Source organism: Podarcis erhardii (genome assembly GCF_964252035.2).
Source record: "Podarcis erhardii genome assembly, chromosome: 9".
NCBI lineage: Eukaryota > Metazoa > Chordata > Lepidosauria > Squamata > Lacertidae > Podarcis > Podarcis erhardii.
The window spans coordinates 51,594,365-51,618,768 of NC_138512.1; the positions used below are offsets into that span (position 1 = coordinate 51,594,365).

The 24,404-nt window shown below is 44.1% G+C and overlaps 1 protein-coding gene and 1 long non-coding RNA gene across 2 annotated transcripts in view; one reads left to right on the plus strand and one right to left on the minus strand.

Moving 5' to 3' along the window:
* Nucleotides 1–1,595: 1,595 nt before the first annotated feature.
* Nucleotides 1,596–24,404, minus strand: part of LOC309350508 — a 155,634-nt gene continuing 132,825 nt past the window's right edge. Inside the window, exon 2 of the long non-coding RNA XR_014160449.1 lies at nucleotides 1,596–1,649. This is a non-coding gene — a long non-coding RNA (uncharacterized lncRNA). The remainder of the gene's footprint in view (nucleotides 1,650–24,404) is intronic.
* SMIM43 (small integral membrane protein 43) lies at nucleotides 8,144–16,495 on the plus strand. The gene is made up of 4 exons (XM_081877452.1): nucleotides 8,144–9,361; nucleotides 14,236–14,412; nucleotides 14,780–15,640; nucleotides 15,998–16,495. Exon 1 carries the CDS (start codon nucleotides 9,031–9,033, stop codon nucleotides 9,214–9,216), a length of 186 nt encoding a protein of 61 aa, XP_081733578.1. The 5' UTR covers nucleotides 8,144–9,030; the 3' UTR covers nucleotides 9,217–9,361; nucleotides 14,236–14,412; nucleotides 14,780–15,640; nucleotides 15,998–16,495.

The window sequence follows — 24,404 nt, forward strand, 5'->3', positions numbered from 1 at the left end:
GAGGTCCGCAACCCCAGAGTCGTCTGCAACTGGACCTAATGATCAGGGGTACCTTTTCCTTTACCTTTACTAGGGGTTAGGATTCAGCCTAGAAAGGGACGCAGAGAAATGGCTCAAGCTGTAGCTTTCCAGTTACTCTGCAGGTTCCAGCCCGTAAATGGTATATTTTGGAGCCTGATGTTCTATTTATTTATATAAGAAGGAAAAGATAACCAAGGGGGAAAAGAAAACAAAGTAACAAACCACAATGATGATATTCGGTCAAGATACAAAAAAAGCACAATCTCCTTAAACAGAAGCCCTTAACATCTAGTGACCTGACTGGGGGATTCATCTGGTGTTTGGGTTATCCCAATAGCTGGCTCTGAAAGGTCTAAGGAGTGTGATAGAGATGCAGGCGGTGCTTTTTTTCTTTAAAAAAAAAATGTTTTACGTGTACTCTCATTTTGACTCAAGAAAACCACCATTTTATAGTTCAAACTGGGGGAAAGAAATACAGTAAATGGACAAAAGTACAAAGATTCCCAAAACGTCTAGGGGTATGTGTACCCCTGCGTCCCCCCAGAAAAAAAGCATTGGATGCATGTAAAAAGTGCCATTGTTGGCATCATGGGCGTTGCCAGGATTTTTGTTAGGGGGGAGGCAGAATTGACATGGCTGGTCACTTAGTTTTAAGTATTTCTATTGTTTTCCTGGCTATGTCTATGGCTGGCATCCTAGATACTAACACTGTGCTCACTTTTTATGGGGCATCTTAACGTTGTGAGTACAGTATCTTTTATGTTTTCCCTATTAAGGTTTTTTTCCCTTCAAGATTAAGAAGATCCAACTGAAAACTCAATGAAATGGCTACTTTAAATTCCCTATTTTACTGCCAGTCTGGCCAGTGATGACCTCTAGCTATTTGCTTTGCTATGGTCTATCTCTGCTTATTAGGAATCAAGTCTACCATTTCAACCCTTCCCTTTCTAAATACCATTGCCTTTATGTCTGTTTTTCTCTTCTCCATCCCTGGGGTAAATCCTGATCACTAGTACTCAGGAGACAGGGGGAGGAGAGATTATATAACCCAGTGGTGGAGAACTGGATCTGGGCAGCAGGCCGAATTTGTTGACAGAATAATGTCAGTTGGTAGATACTTTGAAGTCACAAGAATTGTCAGAACTTCACAGCAACAGGCAGGGCTTGCAAATAGCCCTGCACAATGCTTTGAACCACCAGTGATCAGCTGGTCACTGGTGCATCAGGGCTCTTGTGCATTGGTAACTGCATTTCCACCTGTTCCTCAGTGGACAAGTGGGTGTGATTTGTGGAGAAATGCTTTTCAGGTCAAATTAGGATCTGGGCCTAATTAGGCCCACAGACTGGAGTTCCCCACCTCTGATTTAATGCTTCCCCTGCCCCCACAGAAACTCTGGACCCTGTAACACTCCTCTTCCACATCTGAAACTAAGGAAAGGGGAACTTCTCCCTTGGCTACAGAGTTTTAGAAGTCTGAAAGTGGAGTTAATTGTATTTCCATCTTGCGGCAGAGCAGCAATAATTGGATGCTAACTTAATTGCCCACATCTGGAAGCAATTGTTTCTTATTGTAGGTAGAATATAGGTTTTCAGAGGTAGAAACTAATTCTTCTAACAATAGAAAGAAACTGTACTGTACAGTAAAGACCCCCCCCTTGCTGTTCTTAATTTTTGTAACAGCTTGCTTGTATTACAGGGTTGCCTATTATTGCAATCATATACAGGTCTACTCAGAAGCCTGGCTGAGTTCAATGGGACTAACTCTCAAGTTAGTGTGTCTAAGATTGCAGCATAAATTAAAACAAGTGATGTATTGTGGCACCTTAAAGACCAACAATTTACTATGACATATGCTTTAATTTCAAGCCCATCAACTATCCTTGAGAATATTTTGATTAAATGCAGAGTGTAAATCTAAATAAATAAATAAATATTGTAAGCATAAACATCTATTTTTTTAAAAAAATATTTATTCAAGTTTCCAATTTAATACAAACATAAAAACCACAAAAAACAAGTAGTACACAGAGAAAAAAAAATACCAAAAATACACAATTAAAAAACAAAACAAAACAAATATAATTCCCATCACTTATTTCCATTACCTTATATCTCGGACCTCCTCTCACCTCCCCCTTTTGTATTCCAGTTCAGATCTTATTTCAGCAAATCCTTATTGTAACTTAATGTAAATTATTTTAGCTTATTACTCAACCTTTACATTACAGCTGGTAACCATTTAATTTCAGTCCAACATCATTCTAGCATTCTGTAAGCATAAACATCTAGACAATAGTTACTGGGTTGTTTATTGTTTTAACAGTCATTTAACTAATTCAGAGTTTTAAGTGCTATACAGAATGGAGGTAAGTCCTAAGAAGCAGTCTAGTAAGTGATGTTCCTGTAGAAACTCCATTGAATTAAAGGTCATTTATGTGGAGGCAGTACTTGGGTGGTATATATCCATGCTTTATTCCAAATTGTTTTACAATTTGAATAGGTTGGCAGAAGAAAGTCAGTATTACAGTTAATTCTACATTCATTGTTATATATTTGGGTGATGACCCTTGTAATGAGCAAATTTAACATTTCAAATGGTTGTTTTGCTTACGACTCTCTGGATATGATATACCAAGAAAAAACATGTCAGCTTCTTTTCACAGTCTACCAGTAGCCTGTTAAGAGCATCTGCAGATCCCTGCATAGAATATAATAGTTACCAACAGATGCACTACAGTGGTAAGGCTATCCTTGTCCAGGAATGACTGTAGCTGGGAAACCAGACAAAGCTGGTAAAAGGCACTCCTAGCCATAGATGACACTTGGGCCTCTAGTGACAAAGATATACATATTCAGGAGTAACCCTCGTGTTCCTTCAGAGGGAGTGCAACACCAGCAAGAAAGGATAACTTGCCTATCTCCCAAGCTTGGAAACCCAAAGAACCTCTGTCTTCCCAGGATTCAAGCACAGTTTATTGGTCCTCATCCAGTCCACTATTGCATTCATACATGGATCAACAGCTTTCACAGCCTGTTATAGATGTCATGGAGAAGTAGAGCTGTATATCATCAGCCTATTGGTGATATCTTGTTCCAGAACTAATGACTTCTCCCAATGGCCTCATATAGCACTGGGAAGAGGAAAATTCTGTGTGGAAGTCCATAGCACAAGTTGCACTTGCCCAGTGCAGAGAACCATGAGAACACAGTGCCTCCGATAAACTATCCCATTGAGTGCTTCAAGAGGATACTATGGTCAACTGTATAAAAACCTCTAGGCTCACATTGTCCCTGTCTCTTATGCTAAAGGTAATCTACCAGGGCAACCAAGGCTGCTTCAGCTCTGAACCCAGACTGTAGTGCATCAAGTTAATTAGTCTCATCCAGGAACATTTGCAGTTGCTTTGCAACCACCCTTTGCACCACCTTGGCCAAGAAAGTGGCATTGGTGGCTGGTCTATAGTTATACTCTATTTGAAATGTAATATTAGGAAAGGAACTGCATATAGAAAAGGGTGCTATGCACAGGATCTCCAGCATTCTGGTGTGTGTGTATCTGGCGCTGGATTGCAAACTATGCTAATGTTTGGCTGTTAACACTGGCAGGAATACTGGATTCAGCCCGCCTGTTCCTTCTGAACAGGTGATGGATGCTAACAAAGGTCTTTGATTGCTGGCAGATGTACACTACCTAGATAGGAGCCAATTTCAATGCTGCATTTCTTGCTGCTGTGTTTCTACAAAATCGCACCAGGGATCCCTCTATGAGATGAATGTGGGATTGCTCCTTTTGATGTGTGATAGTATCTATCAAGTCTTTTCAAAGAAATGCCTGCTGTGATCAGAAATTCCAGGAGCATTTCCTTAATAAGTGTCAACAGGAAGCTGATTACTAAATGCATGTAGCAGTGAAGTGTGGTACAAAAGTATGACAAGATTCAAGATCTTTCCTAATACATTGCTAGGGTTATTTGGTGAGGAGCACTGAAATATGCATAGCGCTCAACTGCTGTAGCATACAGGTGCTCATTTAGCCCTTTCAGAGAAGGATGGTTGAGCTTGAGGCTATCTGCTTCTTGTTTGTGACATTTGAAGCTGCATATGTAATTCTTGCATGTAGCACATGTCTTTCTTGGGTAATGCTCCTTGGGACATTCAATAGGAGGTGATCCATGCCTATTGAACCAAATGTACACATGTAGCGTGTGAAAGTACAAGCAGAAGAAGAAAGGCAAGAGTTAAAAGATAATGCTTGCCCCTAATTGTTGGCATCTGTCTTGGGAGACAGTGGAGTGCACCTCCAGGGGTAAATTCAAACTGCTGTGTTAGCAGCACCAAAGTGACCTTTCGAGGACACAGGCCTGGACAGTGTGTATGTGGGTTCTGGGCTGCTCAGAAGACAAGACCCCCACCACAAGGATATATATGTAGTCCAATCCTATGTGGCTTTACTCAGTATGACTCACTGTGGAACTATCTCCCTGATAACTGTCCATTTGATTTTCACCCCTGGAGACATTATAAATTGAAATCCTGTGTACCATAGTGGGACTTTCTTCCAAGGAAACCTGCATAAGATTCTGCCTTAGTTGTAAAGCCTCATCCATTAGCTCACAGTGCAGGTGTTATATTTTTCAGGCTACAGTCTTCACTTACCTGGGAGCAGGCCCAATTTCACACACTGGGATTTACTTATGAGTAGACATGTACAGGATTGTGCTATAAGTCTTTCTATTTATATCTTCTGCTTCTACTTTTCCATCCTACCTGTATCCTTTTGATTTGATATGTATAAATAGCATCTTCTTAAATGTTCCAACAAGTTTTAAGCGAGAAATTAAGCATTGCCTGCAATCCTAAATATACTTACTTGAAAGTAAATCTCATTGGACCTAACCGGAGTTGCCACCAAATAATTCTATGGCTGTTATGGTCGTCATTGTTTTGAATGCAGGTGGGAAATGTTTGAAACTGGAAATGCAGTGAAGAGATTTGTTACAATACCTGACAAATAATGTTGGAATTAAGTTGCTGGCATCTAAGGTATTGCACAAGATGACTAAGAAGAAAATGATAACCATTCCTGAACCACCAGGTGCACATCCATGGCTAAATTAATGTTTTATCGGGTAAATGGAATAGTTAAAGAAAATACTATTTTCACCTGGCTCCAGCACCTTTGATTTTCTGAGCTAATAAAAAATCTAGTTACAGGTAGGTAGCCGTGTTGGTCTGCTGTAGTTGAAACAAAATTCCTTCCAGTAGCACCTTAGAGACCAACTAAGTTTGTTATTGGTGTGCATGCACACGAAAGCTCATACCAATAATAAACCTAGTTGGTCTCTAAGGTGCTACTGGAAGGAATTTAATAAAATATTTGTTTTATTCTGCTACTGGTTTCCTTATTATCACATCTTCCATACTGGTTAGTTACTTACCATTCCATGCTGCAGGAAATATATGCACAATACAGACTGACATAGCATGCTACGTGAAAATAAAAGACTAAGTAAAAGTATTGTCATTATTCTGTGAGGACCAGACCTGTCACTAGACAACTTGTACACCAGTAAGAGTTTCTGGATGGCCTCCTGCAGGAAAACAGACATGGGGGAAGAAATATTCACTGTGGTCATTGAAAAATGTTCATATGACTGCCAACTGTTGCTGATGACTGTGAAAAACTTTCAGTTTAAAGCTGAATCTATATGTTCATATAACTCTTTCATACATATTGATTATAAAGTCAGAACGAGCAGCTGCTTTTTCAAGGAAAAAGAGATAATCAGACAAGTGAAATTGCTTCCATTTATTTAGTGAACTGAATTAAGATACAGCTTATCACTCTGATACAGCAAGGATGATCTGTTTGCACAGGAAAGTCAATGAGTTACTGGCACCTACTGCACTATTGATTTTTAAGCTGAATAAATTCAGTTAGGATTCAGAACTTGTCTAGCTCTATGGTTAATGTCTCCTGAAAACTCCTTAATAACAGTTGCCTCAGCACTACTCTTTTCTGTCTCCACATGGGAAATGGGATGGCCTACATGGTCTATTTTAAGTTCCCAGTACAGTATTCAAAAAGGGGCTGGATGGCACCCTGCCTTGAAATTGATATTGTTACATGCCAGCCCAATCTCTGAGCGATGCAAGATCACAGGGGTTCCAGGCATGCTTACCCAGGGTCTGTGTTTCCTTTTGGAAATGGGCACAGCTGAGACTGTGTTGTCTTTATTGATCAAACTATCCATTCATGTTTTACGATCAAGCCATTAAACTGTTCATTAACTGAGCATGTTTTCATTTAGGCAGGCTTAGCTGATATGTTTTGTTGTCCTCAGGCTCTGGTTAAGAAGCCATTTTTACTTGTATCATCTATTGTGTTCGTGCATTCCCTGACTTACAGCTCTCAGCAAGAGCTAGTTTTGCTGGAGAGCCACCTGGGGGAGAGAATGGTGGGTTGTGCAGGTCAGCATCGGGAACAGAGAATATATAAAGGAATATATAAAGGAAGGGAAGTAGAATGCAAGAGGCTTCATAGTCCCTTTCTCACCTTGCCTTAGCTATGTTACTTCCACTGCAGGATCTTAAGAGGCACAGCTTCCTAAAGCGCAAATTACTAGGTGAAAAGGAACAAGTATTAACACCACTGAGAGGTTTAGCTTCAGGGAGAGCAAAAACAATGCCACACCTGAAGAAGTGTAGTAGTAGTAGTAGTAATAATAATAATAATAATAATAATAATAATAATATATTTATATCCCACCCATCTGGCTGGGTTTCCCCAGCCACTCTGGGCGGCTCCCAATAGAATATTAAAAACATGATAAATACATCAAACATTAAAAACTTTCCTAAACAGGGCTGCCTTCAGATGTTTTCGAACAGCCAGGTAGTTGTTTATTTCCTTGATATCTGATGGGAGGGCATTCCACAGGGCGGGCACCACTACCGAGAAGGCCCTCTGCCGGTTATCTGAATGTTGCAGGTGAAAACACACACACAGCTGAAGCCAAGTCTGCAGATGCACTTTGATGACCTGAAACATTAAACATATATGAATACAATATATACGTACCTTAGTTCTAGACAGTGGTGTTTGGTGCCCCTTGGGAATGGTGGGGCAGAAAGCGAGGATGTCAGTGGTAGGTGGAGCTAACAGCAGCAACTGCCAGAATCAATGACAAGCAAAGCTAATTCATTCTAGTTTTATCCCAATCTATCATCCTGCCAATCAACTCAGACTAAGGAGGGGGAAGCTGACAGCCAAGGCCAGCCACTGGACTGGTTGTAAGTAAGCAGGCAGAGGCTGTTGAGGGCAGACTGAGGTTGATGGGGCATTGCCCCATTTGCACTAACAGATTGGGGGCTTCCCAGGGACATGATTGGGGGCTTCCCAGGGACACCTAATAGACCATGATTGGGGGCTTCCCAGGGACACCTAATAGACCACCGTGTGAAACAGGATTCTGAACTGAATGGCCTATTGGCCTGATCCTTCTAATGTTCTTACAATGCAGAGTTCAGTAGCACACAAATTGTGTTGCTGAGTCATGCAACAGTGTGGAGTAATAAGAGTGCTGGACTATGACTTGGGAGACCAGGGTCCGACTCCTCATTCAGCCATGAAGCTCACTGGGTGACTTTGGGTGAGTCACTGACTTTCAGCTTAACTTACATCACAGGGTTGTTGCGAGGATAAAATGGGGAGGGGAGAACCATGTACTCCAACTGGAGCTCCTTGGAAGAATGTGTGGTATATAAATGTAATAAAACATTGTCATTGTCAAATTAGCACCAGAGTGATGGACTCCTGGACCACAGATCCCTGCCACGCTAATGCTGTAGGCACAGATGTTAGTGATTCAGAGAATATGTGCTGCCGAGCATATGGGACCCCTGCATGATGTTTAAATCTGGCCTTACCCTTTGTGGTGAAAGTGTCCTATGTGACATTTTTTTAATTGTGCATTCATTTTCATTTGTTTGCAGAGGAGCTAGACAACATTGAATCAGGTGTTTTCCCACACTTTCCAGTTACTGCCCTAACCTAGAGACTGCCAGATGTTAGGCTATCCCTGTCCAAATAGGGGCACAGCGCCACCCGTGTCCCTTAATTGGTAAGTTAGTTAAGTATTATTATTCATTTACTTGATTGGAGGGCACCTGCCCCCCCCCGACTACGCCCATGAACAGCCCTGGGCTGCAAGATTCCCAAAAGGTCATGAGAAGTGTGCTGCCTGATCTCAAGGACGCCCACCCTGTTCCTCCCCTTGCAGCGCTATGCAACGCGAGCTCTGCAGCTGTATATGTTGGGATGACTTTTCTTTCCCCCCCAGACGAGTTTATCCGGTGGGCAAAAACTTCAGCGCCACCTTCGCCGCAGACCAGGCCAGGGACAACAATGGCGCGATGATTTCTTTTCTCCCTCTAATTGAAACGGCCTCATTCGGAGGCAGAAATCGTCACCCTCCCTTGGCTCTGTTAGTTCCCGGGGCGCAGGCCTTTTGTTCCTTTGCACTTCATTCAGGAAACAGCTTCCCTCCCTCCCTCCCTCCTTTCCTAGAGGTCGCCCTGCTCCCCTCCTTCCCTCCCTCTTCCCCGGCCAGCTCTTCTTCGCGCCACCGTTTTGGAGACTCCAAGATTCCTCTCGCCTCCAAGTCTGATGTTCCTCGTTCGCCTGCTTGCTTTGGCTGCTGCTGTCGGGGCGGCGGTGGAAACCGGCCGCTCTAACGCTCTCTCCCGGGGGAATTCCCTTTCCAGCAGCCGCCGCTGTCCCCGGACCCAGACCGGATTCTTCTTCGGACGGTCCCGACCTTGCCAAGGGACATGATGTGGCCAGGAGCAGCGGATCAGCAAGGCGACGGCGCTTGCCAGGGCGGCTGAATGTCCCGATCCCGCCACCAAAACACACAAACAAACACAGACACACACGCCGCCTCCCCGGAATCCGGAGCAGGGCAGTTAGTGACTGATGGGAACCTGTAGGCGAGGAGCAGCAGCAGCATGGAGTGGGAATTCAACTTGCTCCTCTACCTGGCGCTTTTCTTCCTCTTGCTCTTCCTGCTCTTCCTGCTGCTCTTCGGGGTCATCAAGCAGCTCAAGAACTCTGTGGCCAGCACGGCGGGCGGCCAGCCCGGGAGACACTCCTTGCGTGAGCCCTGGGGCTTCTTCCGAGAGCAAGCCCTTTGAAGGGAGCCCAGCGCAGGGGGGAAAGGGCCGCTGCGCCGCTCCGGCTCTAGGGGGCGCTGCCGAGGACCGCTCAGGCCAGACGCCACCGCCTGGTATCCACCCCCCCTCCATCCCACCGGTGGGGAGATACGGAGCCAAGACACAGGTGGGTTTCATCTATTTATTTAAATTTTAAAGCAGGACCTAAATGGCAAATGATAGCTCAGTCCGCAGAGCATGGGATTTTTAGTCTCAGGGTCGTGGCTTTGAGCCCTAGATTCCTGCACTGCAGGGGGTTGGACTAGATGACCCTCAGGGTCCCTTCCAACTCCACAATTCTGTGGGCCTGCGGCTAAGCCTGACTCCCGGCTCCCATCGTCCATGCACATTGGCTATACAGTGGTACCTCGGGTTACAGATGCTTCAGGTTACAGACTCAGCTAACCCAGAAATAGTTCCTTTGCTTCAGGATGAGAACAGAAATTGCGCAGTGGGAGGCCCCATTAGCTAAAGTGGTAGAGCAGGTTAAGAACAGACCTCCAGAACGAATTAAGTTCTTAACCCGAGGTACCACTGTACTGGCATAAGCTGATGGGAGTTGGAGTACAGCAACATCTGCAGTGGGTTACTGACATAGTGGCATAGGAGCCAACTCCTTGGGGCTGAGGGGGCTTTGCGCCCCAATAAAATATTTGAGGGGGCTGCCCCCCCAAAGTTGATGGGCATTGCCATTCAAATAGTGTGCTTGCAGCACGTCATGTGATCAATTATGTGGGGTGGGGCTTACCTCCCCCCCCCTATTTTATTTGAGTTGGCACCCTTGCTGAGCAGTGCTTAGATATGGTGAAGGCTGATCCTTCAAAGGCATGCTACATGCTCTCCCAAGTCAAGTTGTTGGTGGAACCATCGGCCGTCACAGCAGAACTTGCTTCCTCATGTCAGTTTCCTACCTGTGAAATGGGGCAAGTAGCATCCTACCTAAAAAAAAAAAAGTTGCTGTGCAATTTGTTTTTTAAGTTTACCGACAGCAGTAGAAATCTGTATACCAGTTCCATCGGTATGCTAGAGCCATTCTTTAGTTACATCATTTAAATTGGCTTTTGTAACTTATCTCTTTTCTGGCTTAGCAAATCTCTTGGCAAAGATAATTCTGAATCAAGTCACAATTTAAGTAAAGTGATTGACCTGAGAAAACTATTTGACATAACAGCTGGGAAAGTGGCAGGGTAAATTCTGAACAGACTACATAAGTAATGTATGTGAGGTGTTTTAAACACTCAAAAGTAGATTGCATTGACTAAATGTTTCCATTGCTGCATTCTCTAAATCATACTGCTCACCAATTAAAAACCTAACAATTCCTCATCTCTTTTGTTCTGTTTTCCATCCATTCCTAGTTTTAACTGTTTCGTTTTTGTGGCATCATCCATACATGCAATACTTCAATGATGTGACTACTTTCTGCATTGGCTTGACCCAGAGGTGCACTTCATGATAGCATAGGTCAAAATGGGTCGCTTGCATGTTCCTCTGTTTATCTGTTTAGCTTTCCTGTCACAGCACGCATGCCATCTTATCATTCATTTCCTTAATCCAGTATAGCACGGACGGCTAGCATATGTGATCCTTAGCCAACCCTGAGCTGCAGGTGGCTGCATACAGTGGTGGGGCCTCATGCGCACTCTCATGCGCACCTCTTGCGTGAACATCCACCACACAGAACACACATGAAGGTAGACAAGATCCCCTTTGAGCATTATTTCCTCTCCATGTAGTGATGACTGGGGAGGGCTAATATGTATCTCTATCATCACAGTGGGCCCCTGCCCACTCTAGTATCTTTTATATTTCAGTCTTTGATGCTGCCACCAAAATTGATGGGGTCTTGGCAGGAGAAAAGGGGAAAAAATGCTTGGGGGTGGCTAGATCAGATCCCTGACCTGGTGGTTAATCATTCCTGCTGTACAGCTGTGACCTTGCTCATAGCCAGGAGATGAGCACACCAGTGCCAAACTTAGAAGAGTTTTCATCAAATATGGAAGCACTCTGCTATACTGCTTTTCTCATTAGAAAAGTTGAAAAGATTACAGCTTCCTGTCACTATTAGACATGATTAACTTTGAGCTTGGCTAAAGGGTTCAGCCTCTGAACTTCTTTCCACTTCACTACAGAATCATTATAGCCCACCCACAAAAAGCTGCACCAACACAAGTGAGGCCCAAAGAACATCTGATTTTTTATTTTTTTTATTTGTATTTCAGAAGTTCTTCATGTCTCTGACTGTTGTTGCTGTGTTTTTTTTGTTTCGTGGGTGCCCTTGTAAAGAAGCTCAGAACTGCAGAGTCTGTGGATTTGAATCGAGATAATTTTCAGAGGGTGTGTAGGGATTTCTTGCGTCTGTCTGCAGTTTGGAGAGGAGCAGACGTAACAGGTCGGAGGCTAACAGTTGTTTGGGAGAGAAAAAATTGCATGCATGGTTAAGTGGTTTCATCTGTATGCTGCAAATGGCTCTTGACCACTCTTAATCTTTGAAAGTTATGACTGGACTGTTAATCTTGTGTAAGGAAGCTTGTAGGCAAGTTTGGATAATGAGCTCAGTGGCTGCATTCTGACAATCACAATTTGCACCTTGGTAATTTGTAAGTAACTCAGCAGCTCTCATCAAGTGTCAAGCCTTATAGAAGAAATCAGTTACCCAATTCTTCCCAAATTTTCCCTGTGCATCCCACCACAATTTTCAGCACCAGCTATCAAGAGAGGATTGGGTGACCCATTTCTTCCATAAAGTTTGAGACCTGGTGACGATAGCTGCACTTGGGTTTGGCATGTAATTATTGAGGTGCAAATGTTATCTAGATAACATTGTAAGAAATATCGTGCTTTCCTAAATGTGTGATTCCTATCGTTTCAGGGGTCGATTCAATCTGGTCCCTGTGGTTTCAGGGGTCGATTCAATCTGGTCCCTGTGGTAGTATATGTCCTAGGATAAAATCCTAAAAAACAACAACCTTGGTCGGCCCTCACGCATGTTCATTTCATCAAATCTGGCCCTCTTGTGCACTCCTGCTATAGTGCATCCAAAACCTGTCTGGTGCATCTAGGGTAACGTAACACATATATGAGCAGAGATACACTGTTGACCAGTGAACAGGCTCGTAACCTTGAATGTGGAAAACCTGGTTTTCAATGCCAGCTCTGCAATGGATTCACTGACTGGCCTCCAGCAATTCACTGAGAAATCTCTAAAATGGAAAGTGATACAACATCATAGGGTACCTCTTAAAAACATAACAGAGCTTTGTTTGGCTGGACCCAAGCAATCATAAGTAATATAGACAGTTAAGTAGGCCCAGGGCTTTTTTTTTCAACTGGAACTCAGTTCTGGCACCTTTCAGGTGGGTGCCATTGCCATTCTAAGAGGTGTTCATGCTGAGTTCCAGCACCTCTTTTTCTAGAAAAATAGCACTGAGTAGGCCAGTAGGCCAATTTTGGACCAGAGGTAGCCATATGAATGATGCAAATGAAGTATTTAAATCTGAGGGAATCCCCAAATATGTCGCTATTTCAGACCTTCAAGGCTGTTGACCAGACCTAACCACAGTTCTTTATTGTGGAAATAATGAATCAAAAGATACCTAAAGTATAAGTTGTGATGGTTTATGGCCAACTAGACCGTAAAAAGCAAAATGACTGCCAACCTGAATAGATGCCCCCATGTTTCTGGGCTGTTCTGGGTAATGGAAGGTTCAGTTGAGTTCACTGTTCAGTTTTAATGCTTTTGCCTAGGAGATGCTATGTGCTGTTATCAGCTGCTAATTACTAGAACAATATTGATCAAATATAGGAAAAAGAGATAAAAACAAAAGGGATAAGGGGACTTGGCTAACTGACAAATAAATGGAATATGATGACAAGATTTAGAAAAGCATGAGGGTTGTTAAGGACCCAGCTAGTTATCAGATCTAATTCCCATTTTCTCAAGATAAATTTTGGTGAATTGATTTAATTAATTTAATTTTAGATCATGCCCAAGTTGCCTAGCAGGATCCTGATGGCACCTCAAAGAACAATACTAATATTATAATATCTTATTCAAGGCTTCTTGTTTCTTTTTTACTTTCTGATCATCCACTTCTTGCTACTGGAAACAACAACAATTGAAGGAATAGCAATTTCAATGAGGGATTTTGCAAACCATTCCCATATGGCTACCTTGGGGCTGGCTGTAAAGGATCCACGGGATCATACTTGATGTTATATAGTACACATTTTACCTCCCCTATTGTATTTATAGTTGAGGTGGTTAAAGAAAGCCAGGTGTATTATACTTGATAAAAGGGTGACAGAGGGATTGCAATCTTTATTTCTGAAAGCTGAGCTGGAGAACCAGTCAACAGTTTCAGACTAATTATATGTACAGTGGTACCTCGGGTTACGGACGCTTCAGGTTACAGACTCCGCTAACCCAGAAATAGTACCTCGGGTTAAGAACTTTGCTTCAGGATGAGAACAGAAATCGTGCAGCAGTGGTGCAGCGGCAGTGGGAGGGTCCATTTGCTAAAGTGGTACCTCAGGTTAAGAACAGTTTCAGGTTAAGAACGGACATCCAGAATGAATTAAGTTCTTAACCTGAGGTACCACTGTATTTGGGAGACTGAAGTTGCTGACGTGTGGCCCCAGCCGCCTCAATTGCTCTGTCAAGGCAGTACATGTGGGGCTTGTCCGCACTTGTGCCATGCCTAGAAAGCACATGACTGAATGGTTTTCTGCTTGATTTGTGCTTTCTAGGCATGAGTTCAAGCGGTTTCCACCTTGCTCTGCTCCTTTCCAAGGGAAAACCCGCTCTTTAGTAACAGATCGGAACAAATGGCAACCCAAGTAAATACATGAAGCACTGTTTGCTCTGATTGAGTGCCAAAGAGTGGTTTTCCTTAGGGGGAAAGCAGTGGGATGATGAGTTTGGATTTGATATTCCACTTTATCACTACCCAAAGCAGTCTCAAAGCGGCTAACATTCTCCTTTCCCCTCCTCCCCCACAGCAAACACTCTGTGAGGTGAGTGAGGCTGAGAGACTTCAGAGAAGTGTGACTAGCCCAAGGTCACCCAGCAGCTGCATGTGGAGGAGCAGAGACGCGAACCCGGTTCATCAGATTACGAGTCTACTGCTCTTAACCACTACACCACACTGGCTCTCACTGGGATGAGAGGAAGTGTGGGTAAGCTCTTGGTCTCTCTATTGAGGGGATTAAATTCATTCTAGCCTGTCAAACATTACTGATTCAGCCCTGATTTAGCAGAGAGAAAGGGAGAGGCATGGGGGGGTATGGTAAGCCCCACCCTGCATAATTGATGACAAGATGATACACATGCACACAATTTGAATGGCAATGCCCATCAACTTTGGGTGGCCATGGCCTCCTCAAATATTTTATTTGGGGAGCAAAGGGCCCCTGGCCCCTAGGAGTTGGCTCCCATGAAGATGCAAAGCATACTCATTCATTCACCGTCTCTCTCTCTCTTTCTCTAGAAATCTAACCTGAAGTTTGCAGAGTGACCAACCTGATATGTCTTGTTTACTTTCAGTGTGCTGCTAATCTACAAAAGACATGGTGTCAATGATTTGCTCAGTTGAGATGGACTCCCCTGTGCTACTGGGCATTAGGACAGGAATGCCATATCACTTGTCCTGGAACATAATAAGACTATGCTCTTTGGAGAAAGGCAATCTGGTTGAAAAGGCAGCTGTGCTTGGAGACTGGACAAGTCATGGAGTCAACCAATAATGGCCATGCAGCGTAGCAAAACTGAATGTGTTTTAGTGGTGAACTGCAACCTGTGTTTTAAAATGCCTGTCATGTTCTTTGTCTTTTTCTTATTTGCCAATCTCCACAAATCTGGCCAGCCCATAAATAGCCTTTCTCCTTGGGAGTGTGTCCATGAGAGTGGCTGAGCGGCAGGCATCTCTTTAGATCGCAACATAAACAAGACTACAAATGCATCATACAGCAGTAACTTGGTATTCATCCATCTCCTCCCACCACCCAACTTCGTTTCTTTTGTTTTGCAAATGAAATTTGTACTCTCTTGTGATTTATGTTTTTGGTCTTTCTGGAAACACTGAACTGAAAGGATAACACTTATAACAAGATTAAAGGCTGCTGACCTTCATCACTGATGGTGAAAAGAACAGAAATCCTTATTTAATAATTATTCTAAAAGACACATTAAGCCAGAACATCAATCATCTACTCTGCAGAGCTTACAATGACTTTAAACTACCATCCTGTAGTGTTTCATATACACAATCAGGCAGCTTTTGTGTTATTGAATATGCTAGCTGTTTTATGATACTCTATATGTCAAAAGCCCAGCTCCCATCATACTCAAGGATTATCATAAAATCCACCATGGGACTATATAGGCAGAGGAGAGAGTAAGGTAAAGGTAAAGGGACCCCTGACCATTAGGTCCAGTTGTGACCGACTCTGGGGTTGTGGCGCTCATCTCGCTTTATTGGCCGAGGGAGCCAGCGTACAGCTTCCTGGTCATGTGGCCAGCATGACTAAGCCACTTCTGGCAAACCAGAGCAGCGCACGGAAATGCCGTTTACCTTCCCACCGGAGCGGTACCTATTTATCTACTTGCACTTTGACGTGCTTTCGAATTGCTAGGTTGGCAGGAGCAGGGACCGAGCAACGGGAGTTCACCCCGTTACAGGGATTTGAACTGCTGACCTTCTGATTGCAAGTCCTAGGCTCTGTGGTTTAACCCACAGCACCACCCACGTGGGTTAAAGTCTAGTAGCAATACATAATTGACCTGTGTGCCAGGGATACCTGGCATGTGCCCTTCAGATGTAGCTGGACAACTCCCAGTATCCCTGACTATTGGCCATGCTGGTTAGGGCTGATGGCTGTTGGAATAATAATGATACTGATAACAATTTTATTATTTGTACCACTTGACTGGGTTGCCCCCAACTTGTGGAGGGTACTAAATGGGCTACCTCTTCTGTGTTCCCTTCCCCCAGTAATGACTTTTCTGGTAAAGGGGGCCTGTTTTAGGTGAATATACTGAAATTCTAAGAACACACCTCTGTGCAAAAGCTGGTCAAGACTATAATTCACATTCCATTAAATTAAGCAGAGAAACTTCCATTGGGTTATAGAGGAGCTGGGAAAGCGTCTTATGAATGTTTGTCTTTTTTGTATTGTTTTTTAAAAGTAAGTTTGTGCTCTTGATACAAAGTCTTGTGAATTGTCATAACGTGTGCCTTCCTGTAAACACGAATAAAAATCTACAGTGATGTGTGTGTGTGTGTATATATATATATATATATATACAGTATATATAAAACAGCCTTAAGTTGCCATCATCTAGTGATTGTGTTTCATGCTCTGTTGTGTCAGCATTCATTGTTAGGCTTAACTGCCTGTTTTGTGATCAGTTTATTACAGTCAATTAATGAGAAAAGCAGTTATCTGTCCCCAAAATTCTTTATTAAGAGCATAAGAAAAGTCGTGCTGGATCAGAGCAGTGGCTCATCTTCCCAGCATCGTGTTTTCACAGTGGCCAACCAGATGCCAATGGGAGGCCCACAAGCAGTGCCTGAGGACAACAGCACTCACTCCTTATGCAGTTCCCAGCAACTGGCCTCCGACTGTGGGGCTAGACCAAAACCATCGTGGTTAGTAGCCATAGATAGCCTATACCTCCGTGAATTTGTCCAGTTATCTTTTAAAGCCATCCAAATTGATGGCCAGCACTGTGTCTTGTGAGTGCAAAATCCATAGTTTAACTATGAGGTGAAGAACTAGTTTCTTTTATCTTTCCTGAATCTTTCAACATTCAGCTTCGTTGGATATCCACCAGTTCTAGTGAGGAAGAAAAACTTTTCTCTATCTGCTTTCTCCTCCCATGTATTATTTTATACACTTCTGCCATGTCACCTCTTACGTACCTTTTCTCTAAACTAAAAAGTCCCAAATGAGGTAACTTTCCCACATATGGGAGTTTCTCCAGCCTCTTTTGGACCAACAATTCTGTATGGACATAGCCAACTAAACAAGAAAGGATCTCAAGGTCATAGGTGTCCATGCAACAAGTGGATGAAAAAGCTTGTGAAAAAGATTAGGGGTCTTTTCCTCAGTAAGCAGTTGAAGATTACACAATCATTTCCAAGAGAAAGCGGAATAATTTGGGGGGAATAATGGGTGGGATTCACCTAACAAGCCCCACCAATGGAAGTCGTGCACAAGAGTTTCCACTTGCACAATGGCACTTCCTCCCCTCTGTCCTCCCGTGCCTCCAAAATTGACTTTGCGGGGTGGGAGAACCCCCCCCCAGGACAGTTTGCAGGGGGGAGAGGGAATCATTCCACCTGACAAGCTGATCAACTTGGAGAGATGAAACATTTGTAAGAGTGTGATGTTGAATTCCACCCAGTTGATCAACCACTAAGGAAAGTAGACCATATCTCACAAGTTTTGATCAAACAATTGCAGAAACCATTTTGTTGTTGTTTAGTCATTTAGTCGTGCCTGACTCTTCGTGACCCCATGGACCAGAGCACGCCAGGCACTCCTGTCTTCCACTGCCTCCCGCAGTTTGGTCAAACTCATGCTGGTAGCTTCAAGAACACTGTCCAACCATCTCGTCCTCTGTCGTCCCCTTCTCCTTGTGCCCTCCATCTTTCCCAACATCAGGGTCTTTTCCAGGGAGTCTTCTCTTCTCATGAGGTGGCCAAAGTATTGGAGTCTCAGCTTTACAATCTGTCCTTCCAGTGAGCACTCAGGGCTGATTTCCTTAAGAATGGATAGGTTTGATCTTGCAGTCCATGGGACTCTCAAGAGTAACTCAGAGAAGCTATGAACTATGCCGAGCAGGAACCTTTTATATTACTGCAAACATCAAATGCTACAACGGAGCAGCTCTGTGATAGAGAAGGAGGTGGGAAACAACCAACCAACCAACCAACCAACCAACCAACCCCTATAGAGTAGCCACAGCAGAAGTTATTAGAAGGGAACTTTACTGGTTATGTATAGGTATGAATTTCTGCTCATACAAGTAAGTATATAATAATCAATGATATCCCAAGTTCCTGTAAAGGCAAAATTTACATTTGTCTTGCCCTGCCCCCTGCCCCCTGCCCCCTGCCAGGTTGTAGAGAAAGGAACCTGGCCCTGAATCTGAAAAAGGTTCCCCACCCTGATTTACAGGCTCACAGTAGCCCTTGCAAGGGATAGGGGCTCTGTAATTGTACCATGGGGTTGTGTGTCTGGCCTCCACATGGGGGCACCAACTTTCCATGAATGATTCTTCTATGACTCTGGCTTTAGTTGTTTTATTCAGGCATTATACAGTGGTACCTCAGGTTACAGACGCTTCAGGTTGCAGACTCTGCTAACCCAGAAATAGTACCTCGGGTTAAGAACTTTGCTTCAGGATGAGAACAGAAATGCTATGGCAGCAGCAGGAGGCCCCATTAGCTAAAGTGGCACCTCAGGTTAAGAACAGTTTCAGATTAAGAATGGACCTCCGGAACGAATTAAGTTCTTAACTCGAGGTACTTGTTGAGCTTTAAGGGAAAAAAAGGTTAAGTACAATGAATGCAAAGGAGGGAAAACAAATTAACAAATAAACTAAAACCAAAACATAAACAGCACAGCTGATTAACCCTGGTAGGTAGCTGTAAGGAAACAGGGAATTCTCTCAGGCAGAAACCTCTGTGTTCTGTGCACATCCTTTTGGAACCCTGGCCAATGTGTGAAGAAGTGCAGAGTGATTGCAGACAATGCTGTTCATGAAATGATCCATGCCTTTACAGCTAAGAATGAAACAAAAGGTTCCATTCATGAAATAAGTTGCTTGCTTATATTGCAACATGTGATGCTCTGAGGCAAAAAACACATTTAATGTTGTGATACCATTGTGGAGTTAATTCAGTTTACATAGCTTTCAGTCACATAATCAGTGAAAGTGATGAAGTCTGCAGAGAAATTTGCTGGTCACATCAGCCTCTTACATCACTTGATGTATTCCATCAGTATTATCGCTCTTGTTTGTGGATGTGAAGCTTAAGAGTTAAACACCACGAGTTGTTATTATCTGTCATGAATTTTCTCTGGTGACATTCCTTAGGGGAGACATTATCAGTTGCTGCTGCTGCTGCTGCTCCTTATTCCATTATGGCTGCTAAATTGGTCAATATTATCTTACTATATCATTTCGATGCTTCCTCGCTCCTCTTCTGCTTATTTCTTAAAGCCTCTTCATGAAATAAAAAAATAAAACCCCTTGGCCCAGTGTGCATCTCCAAGCTTCTCTAATTGGGCGATTGTTTATGAGACACACTTCTTTCTCTATTGGAATGTGAGTGATATTTCTACATGTGCCTTGATTATCTTCAATGAATCTATGTATGGGAGCTTTGTGGAGTTTTGCTAATACTATCCAGAAAGAGAGAGAAATCTCCAGACGAAACACATTGCGTCAAGCCAATTAAGCAGACTCTGCTGGACCATAAAAGGAAAGAGAAACAGACCATAGCTATTTGCTTTCTCTTTGGTGTTAATTATCTCGAGATATTGAATACTGGGTCCTAGAGACGTTTAAATGATCCTTGTAATTGGGGTATGGATTCAGACCATTAGAATTTTTCAGGTTCGTTTGCTCTGTTCTTTCTGCTTGATGTTTCCCTTTCATGTTCCCTTTCTGGCTTCTCTTCTTCAGGGCCCAGACACCGCTGTTATGAATTCTTAATATTGGCAATAGATACAAACCACATCTCAATGACTAGAGAAGTTAATGTAAATGAGAACTTGGGTTCAATTATATTGGCTAGTGTTCTAAGAGCAGGTCAATCCTCTGCATGTTTACTTGGAAGTGAGATTTGCTGTGCTCAATGGAGCTTACACCCAGAGGTGCCAGCTTGCGAGGGCAATTGGGGGCTGTCGATGCACACAATGTCAGGATGTCGGGAGGAGCTGGGTGTGGAGCTGAACGCAGTGACAGCACAGCTTCAATGGCTGGCTCTTCTCCTTCCTGCCATACCCACATCACTGGAAAAGCTCATCCTCCGGTCGAGTCCTTCAGAATCGCCTCTGATGATGACATCGGCTCTGGATCCATTCCAGTCCGGCTTCCGCGCTGGTCATGGGACCGAGACGGCTCTGGTCGCCCTAACAGATGATCTCCGCAGGCAGCTGGATCGAGGCGGGTCGGGGCTGCTGATTCTTCTAGACCTGTCAGTAGCCTTCGACATGGTCGATCACGAACTCCCGGACCACCGCCTTGCCGACGTGGGGATCCAGGGCACAGTCCTTCAATGGCTGTGCTCGTTTCTCTCTGGTCGGGGACAGAGGGTGGCACTTGGGGGGGGGAATTGTCATCACGCCACTCCTTGGTGTGTGGAGTGCCTCAGGGTCTCCCCGATGCTTTTTAACATCTTTATGCGCCCCCTTGCCCAGCTTGTCCAGAGTTTTGGGCTGGGCTGCCATCATTATGCTGATGACACCCAACTCTATCTGTTGATGGATGGCCATCCTGACTCGGCCCCAGACACACTGACCAGATGTCTGGAAGCTGTGGCTGGATGGTTACGTGGGAGCCGGTTGAAGTTAAATCCTTCGAAGACAGAGGTCCTCTGGCTGGGACGGGACGATATGGGATTGAGGGGGCAACTCCCATCTCTTGCGGGGGTGCAATTAGTGCCAGCATCATCCGTTAAGAGTTTGGGTGTAATCTTTGATACCTCCCTCTCTATGGAGGCGCAGATTACAGCTATAACAAAGGCGGCATTTTTTCATCTCTGCCAAGCTAAGCAGTTGGCTCCTTATTTCTCTCGCCCTGACCTAGCCACTGTGATCCATGCGACGGTCACCTCCAGACTGGATTATTGTAACTCGCTCTACATGGGGCTGCCCTTGAGACTGACCCAGGAACTCCAGCGGGTGCAGAATGCCGCGACGAGACTCCTTATAGGGTCTTCGCTGCATGATCACATTCTTCTGGTACTATACCAGCTGCACTGGCTCCCGGTGGAGTACAGGATCAGGTTTAAGGTGCTGGTTTTAACCTTTAAAGCCCTATACGGCCTAGGATCCTTGTACCTACGGGACCGCCTCTCCTGGTATGCCCCACAGAGGAACTTACGGTCTGCAAATAAAAACACCCTGAAGATCCCAGGCCACAGAGAGGTTAGGCTGGCCTCAACTAGAGCCAGGGCTTTCTCGGCCGTGGCTCCAATCTGGTGGAACGCTCTGTCACAAGAGACTAGGGCCCTGCGGGACCTGACATCTTTCCGCAGGGCCTGCAAGGCAGAGCTGTTCCACCAGGCCTTTGCTCAGGGCGCAGACTGACCCCCTCCTCTGGCAATCTGCACAGAATTTTGCTTAATGGTTGCCATCAATTTGATTTTAATTATTTTTTATAATGAAATGTTTTTAGAACGTTGGATTATTTTGATTGTTGTTAGCCGCCCTGAGCCCAGCTTCGGCTGGGGAGGGTGGGATATAAATAAAATTTATTATTATTATTATTATTAACGTTCTGGGCCTCTGATAAGGCTCCAGGCACGTTCCCTCATTACGCAGAGTATCCAGCAGCAGGGAAGGACGAGAAAATATGAGCTACATTGCAAAGAGTTTTAATTCTAGTTATGCAGACAGAAAAGAAACATCCTCTCTCTGTGAAAGCAGAGAGCAACTGAACAACAAAGCAACAGGAAACCAGTAACATCGCATCCATCTCCTGTCTTCCATGAGACTTCCAATAGCCTGGAATCTCTGGAGTCTTGGAGTCTTGTGACTCCAAGCACTGCACAGTGGCATAAACAGAAACTAACACCTGCACCATGGGAAAGATAGCCCAGCGATGCCCAGCACATCATAGGAAGGTGTCTTAAGATCCCAGGTTCAAATCCCACCCCTACCTGGAGATTCCGGGATTTGATTCTGGGATCTTCTACATGCAAAGCATGGTCCCTTCCACAGACCTACAGACCTTCCCCACATTGCCAAGACATGGCCAGGATAGTAGCAGCTACTAGACACCTCCAATGTAGTACAAGGGCTGTGTGAATAAGTGTATAGTTGTGACCGTGTCTTATCACCCTTGTCCTGTAGGGTGGTGTTTTCCCCCTATTAGCATTCCACTGTTCTAATTAATTCAAGAGAGTTCTGGAAGCTTTTCTGTGTGAAAGAAGCAGAAGGTTCATGATGTCTGGGTTATTCCTTCAGAAAAGCCGAGTGCAGCCAGCTTAAACTGGTTCTCTTTGTCAGGCAAGGATCCTAACACTCTTATCTCTTTCTGTCAAGGTCATGCCGGCCAGAAGGAGCCTGGGTTTCACTTTCTCTTTCTTTCTCTTTTCCTTCTGGTGTGATGTTCTGTATATACAGTCAAACCTCTTCTTACATCCGCCTCTGCTTGCGTCCACTTCGCCCAACGTCTGCAGCAAACCCGGAAGTAACCAGCGGGTTTGCCACCCATGCCAGCGCGCAACGGTGCCTCTCCCAGTGACCCGTTTCGACCTCCGGAACGGATTATGGTCACAGGTAGAGGTTCTACTGTAGTGTTAATGTTTAGACTTATTATAAGTTATTGTAAGTTTAAGTTAAGCCTGCTGCAACTGGATTTCTTATAGACAGTGCCAATCTTGAATGTATTGGATTTGTGACCATTAAGCTCCTTTGCCTTCAGTAGCAGTAATGCTCTGCTGGATGAAATATAATTGCCTCTGGTCAATTTTGGGGGGATCCTGCAACTTAAGTTTAAGTTTTTACTCTGCTAACTATACACTGGAATCTGCTCTGGATCAATACTGAGTAGAATTCCATGACAGTCCTGAGTACAGTGGTACCTTGGGTTACAGACACTTCAGGTTACAGACACTTCAGGTTACAGACTCCGCTAACCCAGAAATAGTACCTCGGGTTAAGAACTTTGCTTCAGGATGAGAACAGAAATTGTGCAGCGGCAGCTGGAGGCCCCATTAGCTAAAGTGGTACCTCAGGTTAAGAACAGTTTCAGGTTAAGAACGGACCTCCAGAATGAATTAAGTTCTTAACCCGAGGTACCACTGTACATGCTTGTCCCAGATGTCACCAGAACCTGCCTGGAATTTAATAAGAAAACTGTACCCATGTGACCCCTAAAAAGTTCTTCACTATTTTACGGTTTTATAGAACAATGTTTTTAAAATATATAGGACTATTTTGAGGGCTAGTCTTTTGTGTTTTTGCTTCTGTTTGTTTGGTGTTGTCCCCTTTTACTTGCTACAGAGATTTTCTGCACCAAACTTTACAATACTGTAAAGCTGTGGCAGCGGCCATGAATTGAAGGGGTGTAGATTCCTGCATGAGTGTTCTGCTCGCCTATGCCACCACCATCATGCCTACAACTGCTCCATTCCATCAATTTTGCTGGTGTATCGTTTGGAGAAATGGCTTTGCCAGCTGAGTGGGGCATTCCATCAGCATCTCTTTCATGGTGGTGCTGCACCTGTCATTCTGCTGGCATAGCACGGCTTCCTCCACATACTATCAGCCCTTAGTTGTGGAGCATCAGTGTATGATTGCAGCCTTAGAGGTGCTATTTTCGGGGCAGGATTTCTGCAAATGGACTGACTGAGGAAAAGTTTCATTGTGGTTAGCTGGAAAATACAGATTCACTGATTCATCCAGGCGTCATCCCACACAAAGCCACAGCAAGAATTCTTCTTCAACATGTCCCGGTCTATGATTTGCTCTTTCCAGACCTCTTCATAGTCTTCCCCTTCGCTGTGCTTGATCTCTTCTGCTGTGCAATTCATGTTTACATTCGGTCAAAACGGAATGTAATTAAGCCAAATGGATGTAACCAATTCGAATGGACATTATGTAGCTCAGGATTCGATCATGGTACTACTTGAACATGTCGACTTTGGAAATATGCTGTGTAATCCCCATTGAACAAAGTATTCCATTCAGCTGGACCTCAGCATGTCTTACTTTCTCTGGATCAGGGCTTTGGGAAAACACAAGTAGGAGCCTCAAGCTGCCCATGATGGAATGTCACAGAGTAAACATCTACAAGGTAGAAGTCCTTAAAGTATGTGTATTGCTAATTCTAGCATAAAGAATTGCACAACAACTCATGTGAAAGTTTATACCTTCTGATTCATAGATTCCACACTACTTAAACACACCAGTGGCACAGGACTGCTTGT

Excerpts from the sequence above, each read along its gene's own strand:
- SMIM43 (XM_081877452.1), top strand. The coding sequence starts at position 9,031 with ATGGAGTGGGAATTCAACTTGCTCCTCTACCTGGCGCTTTTCTTCCTC.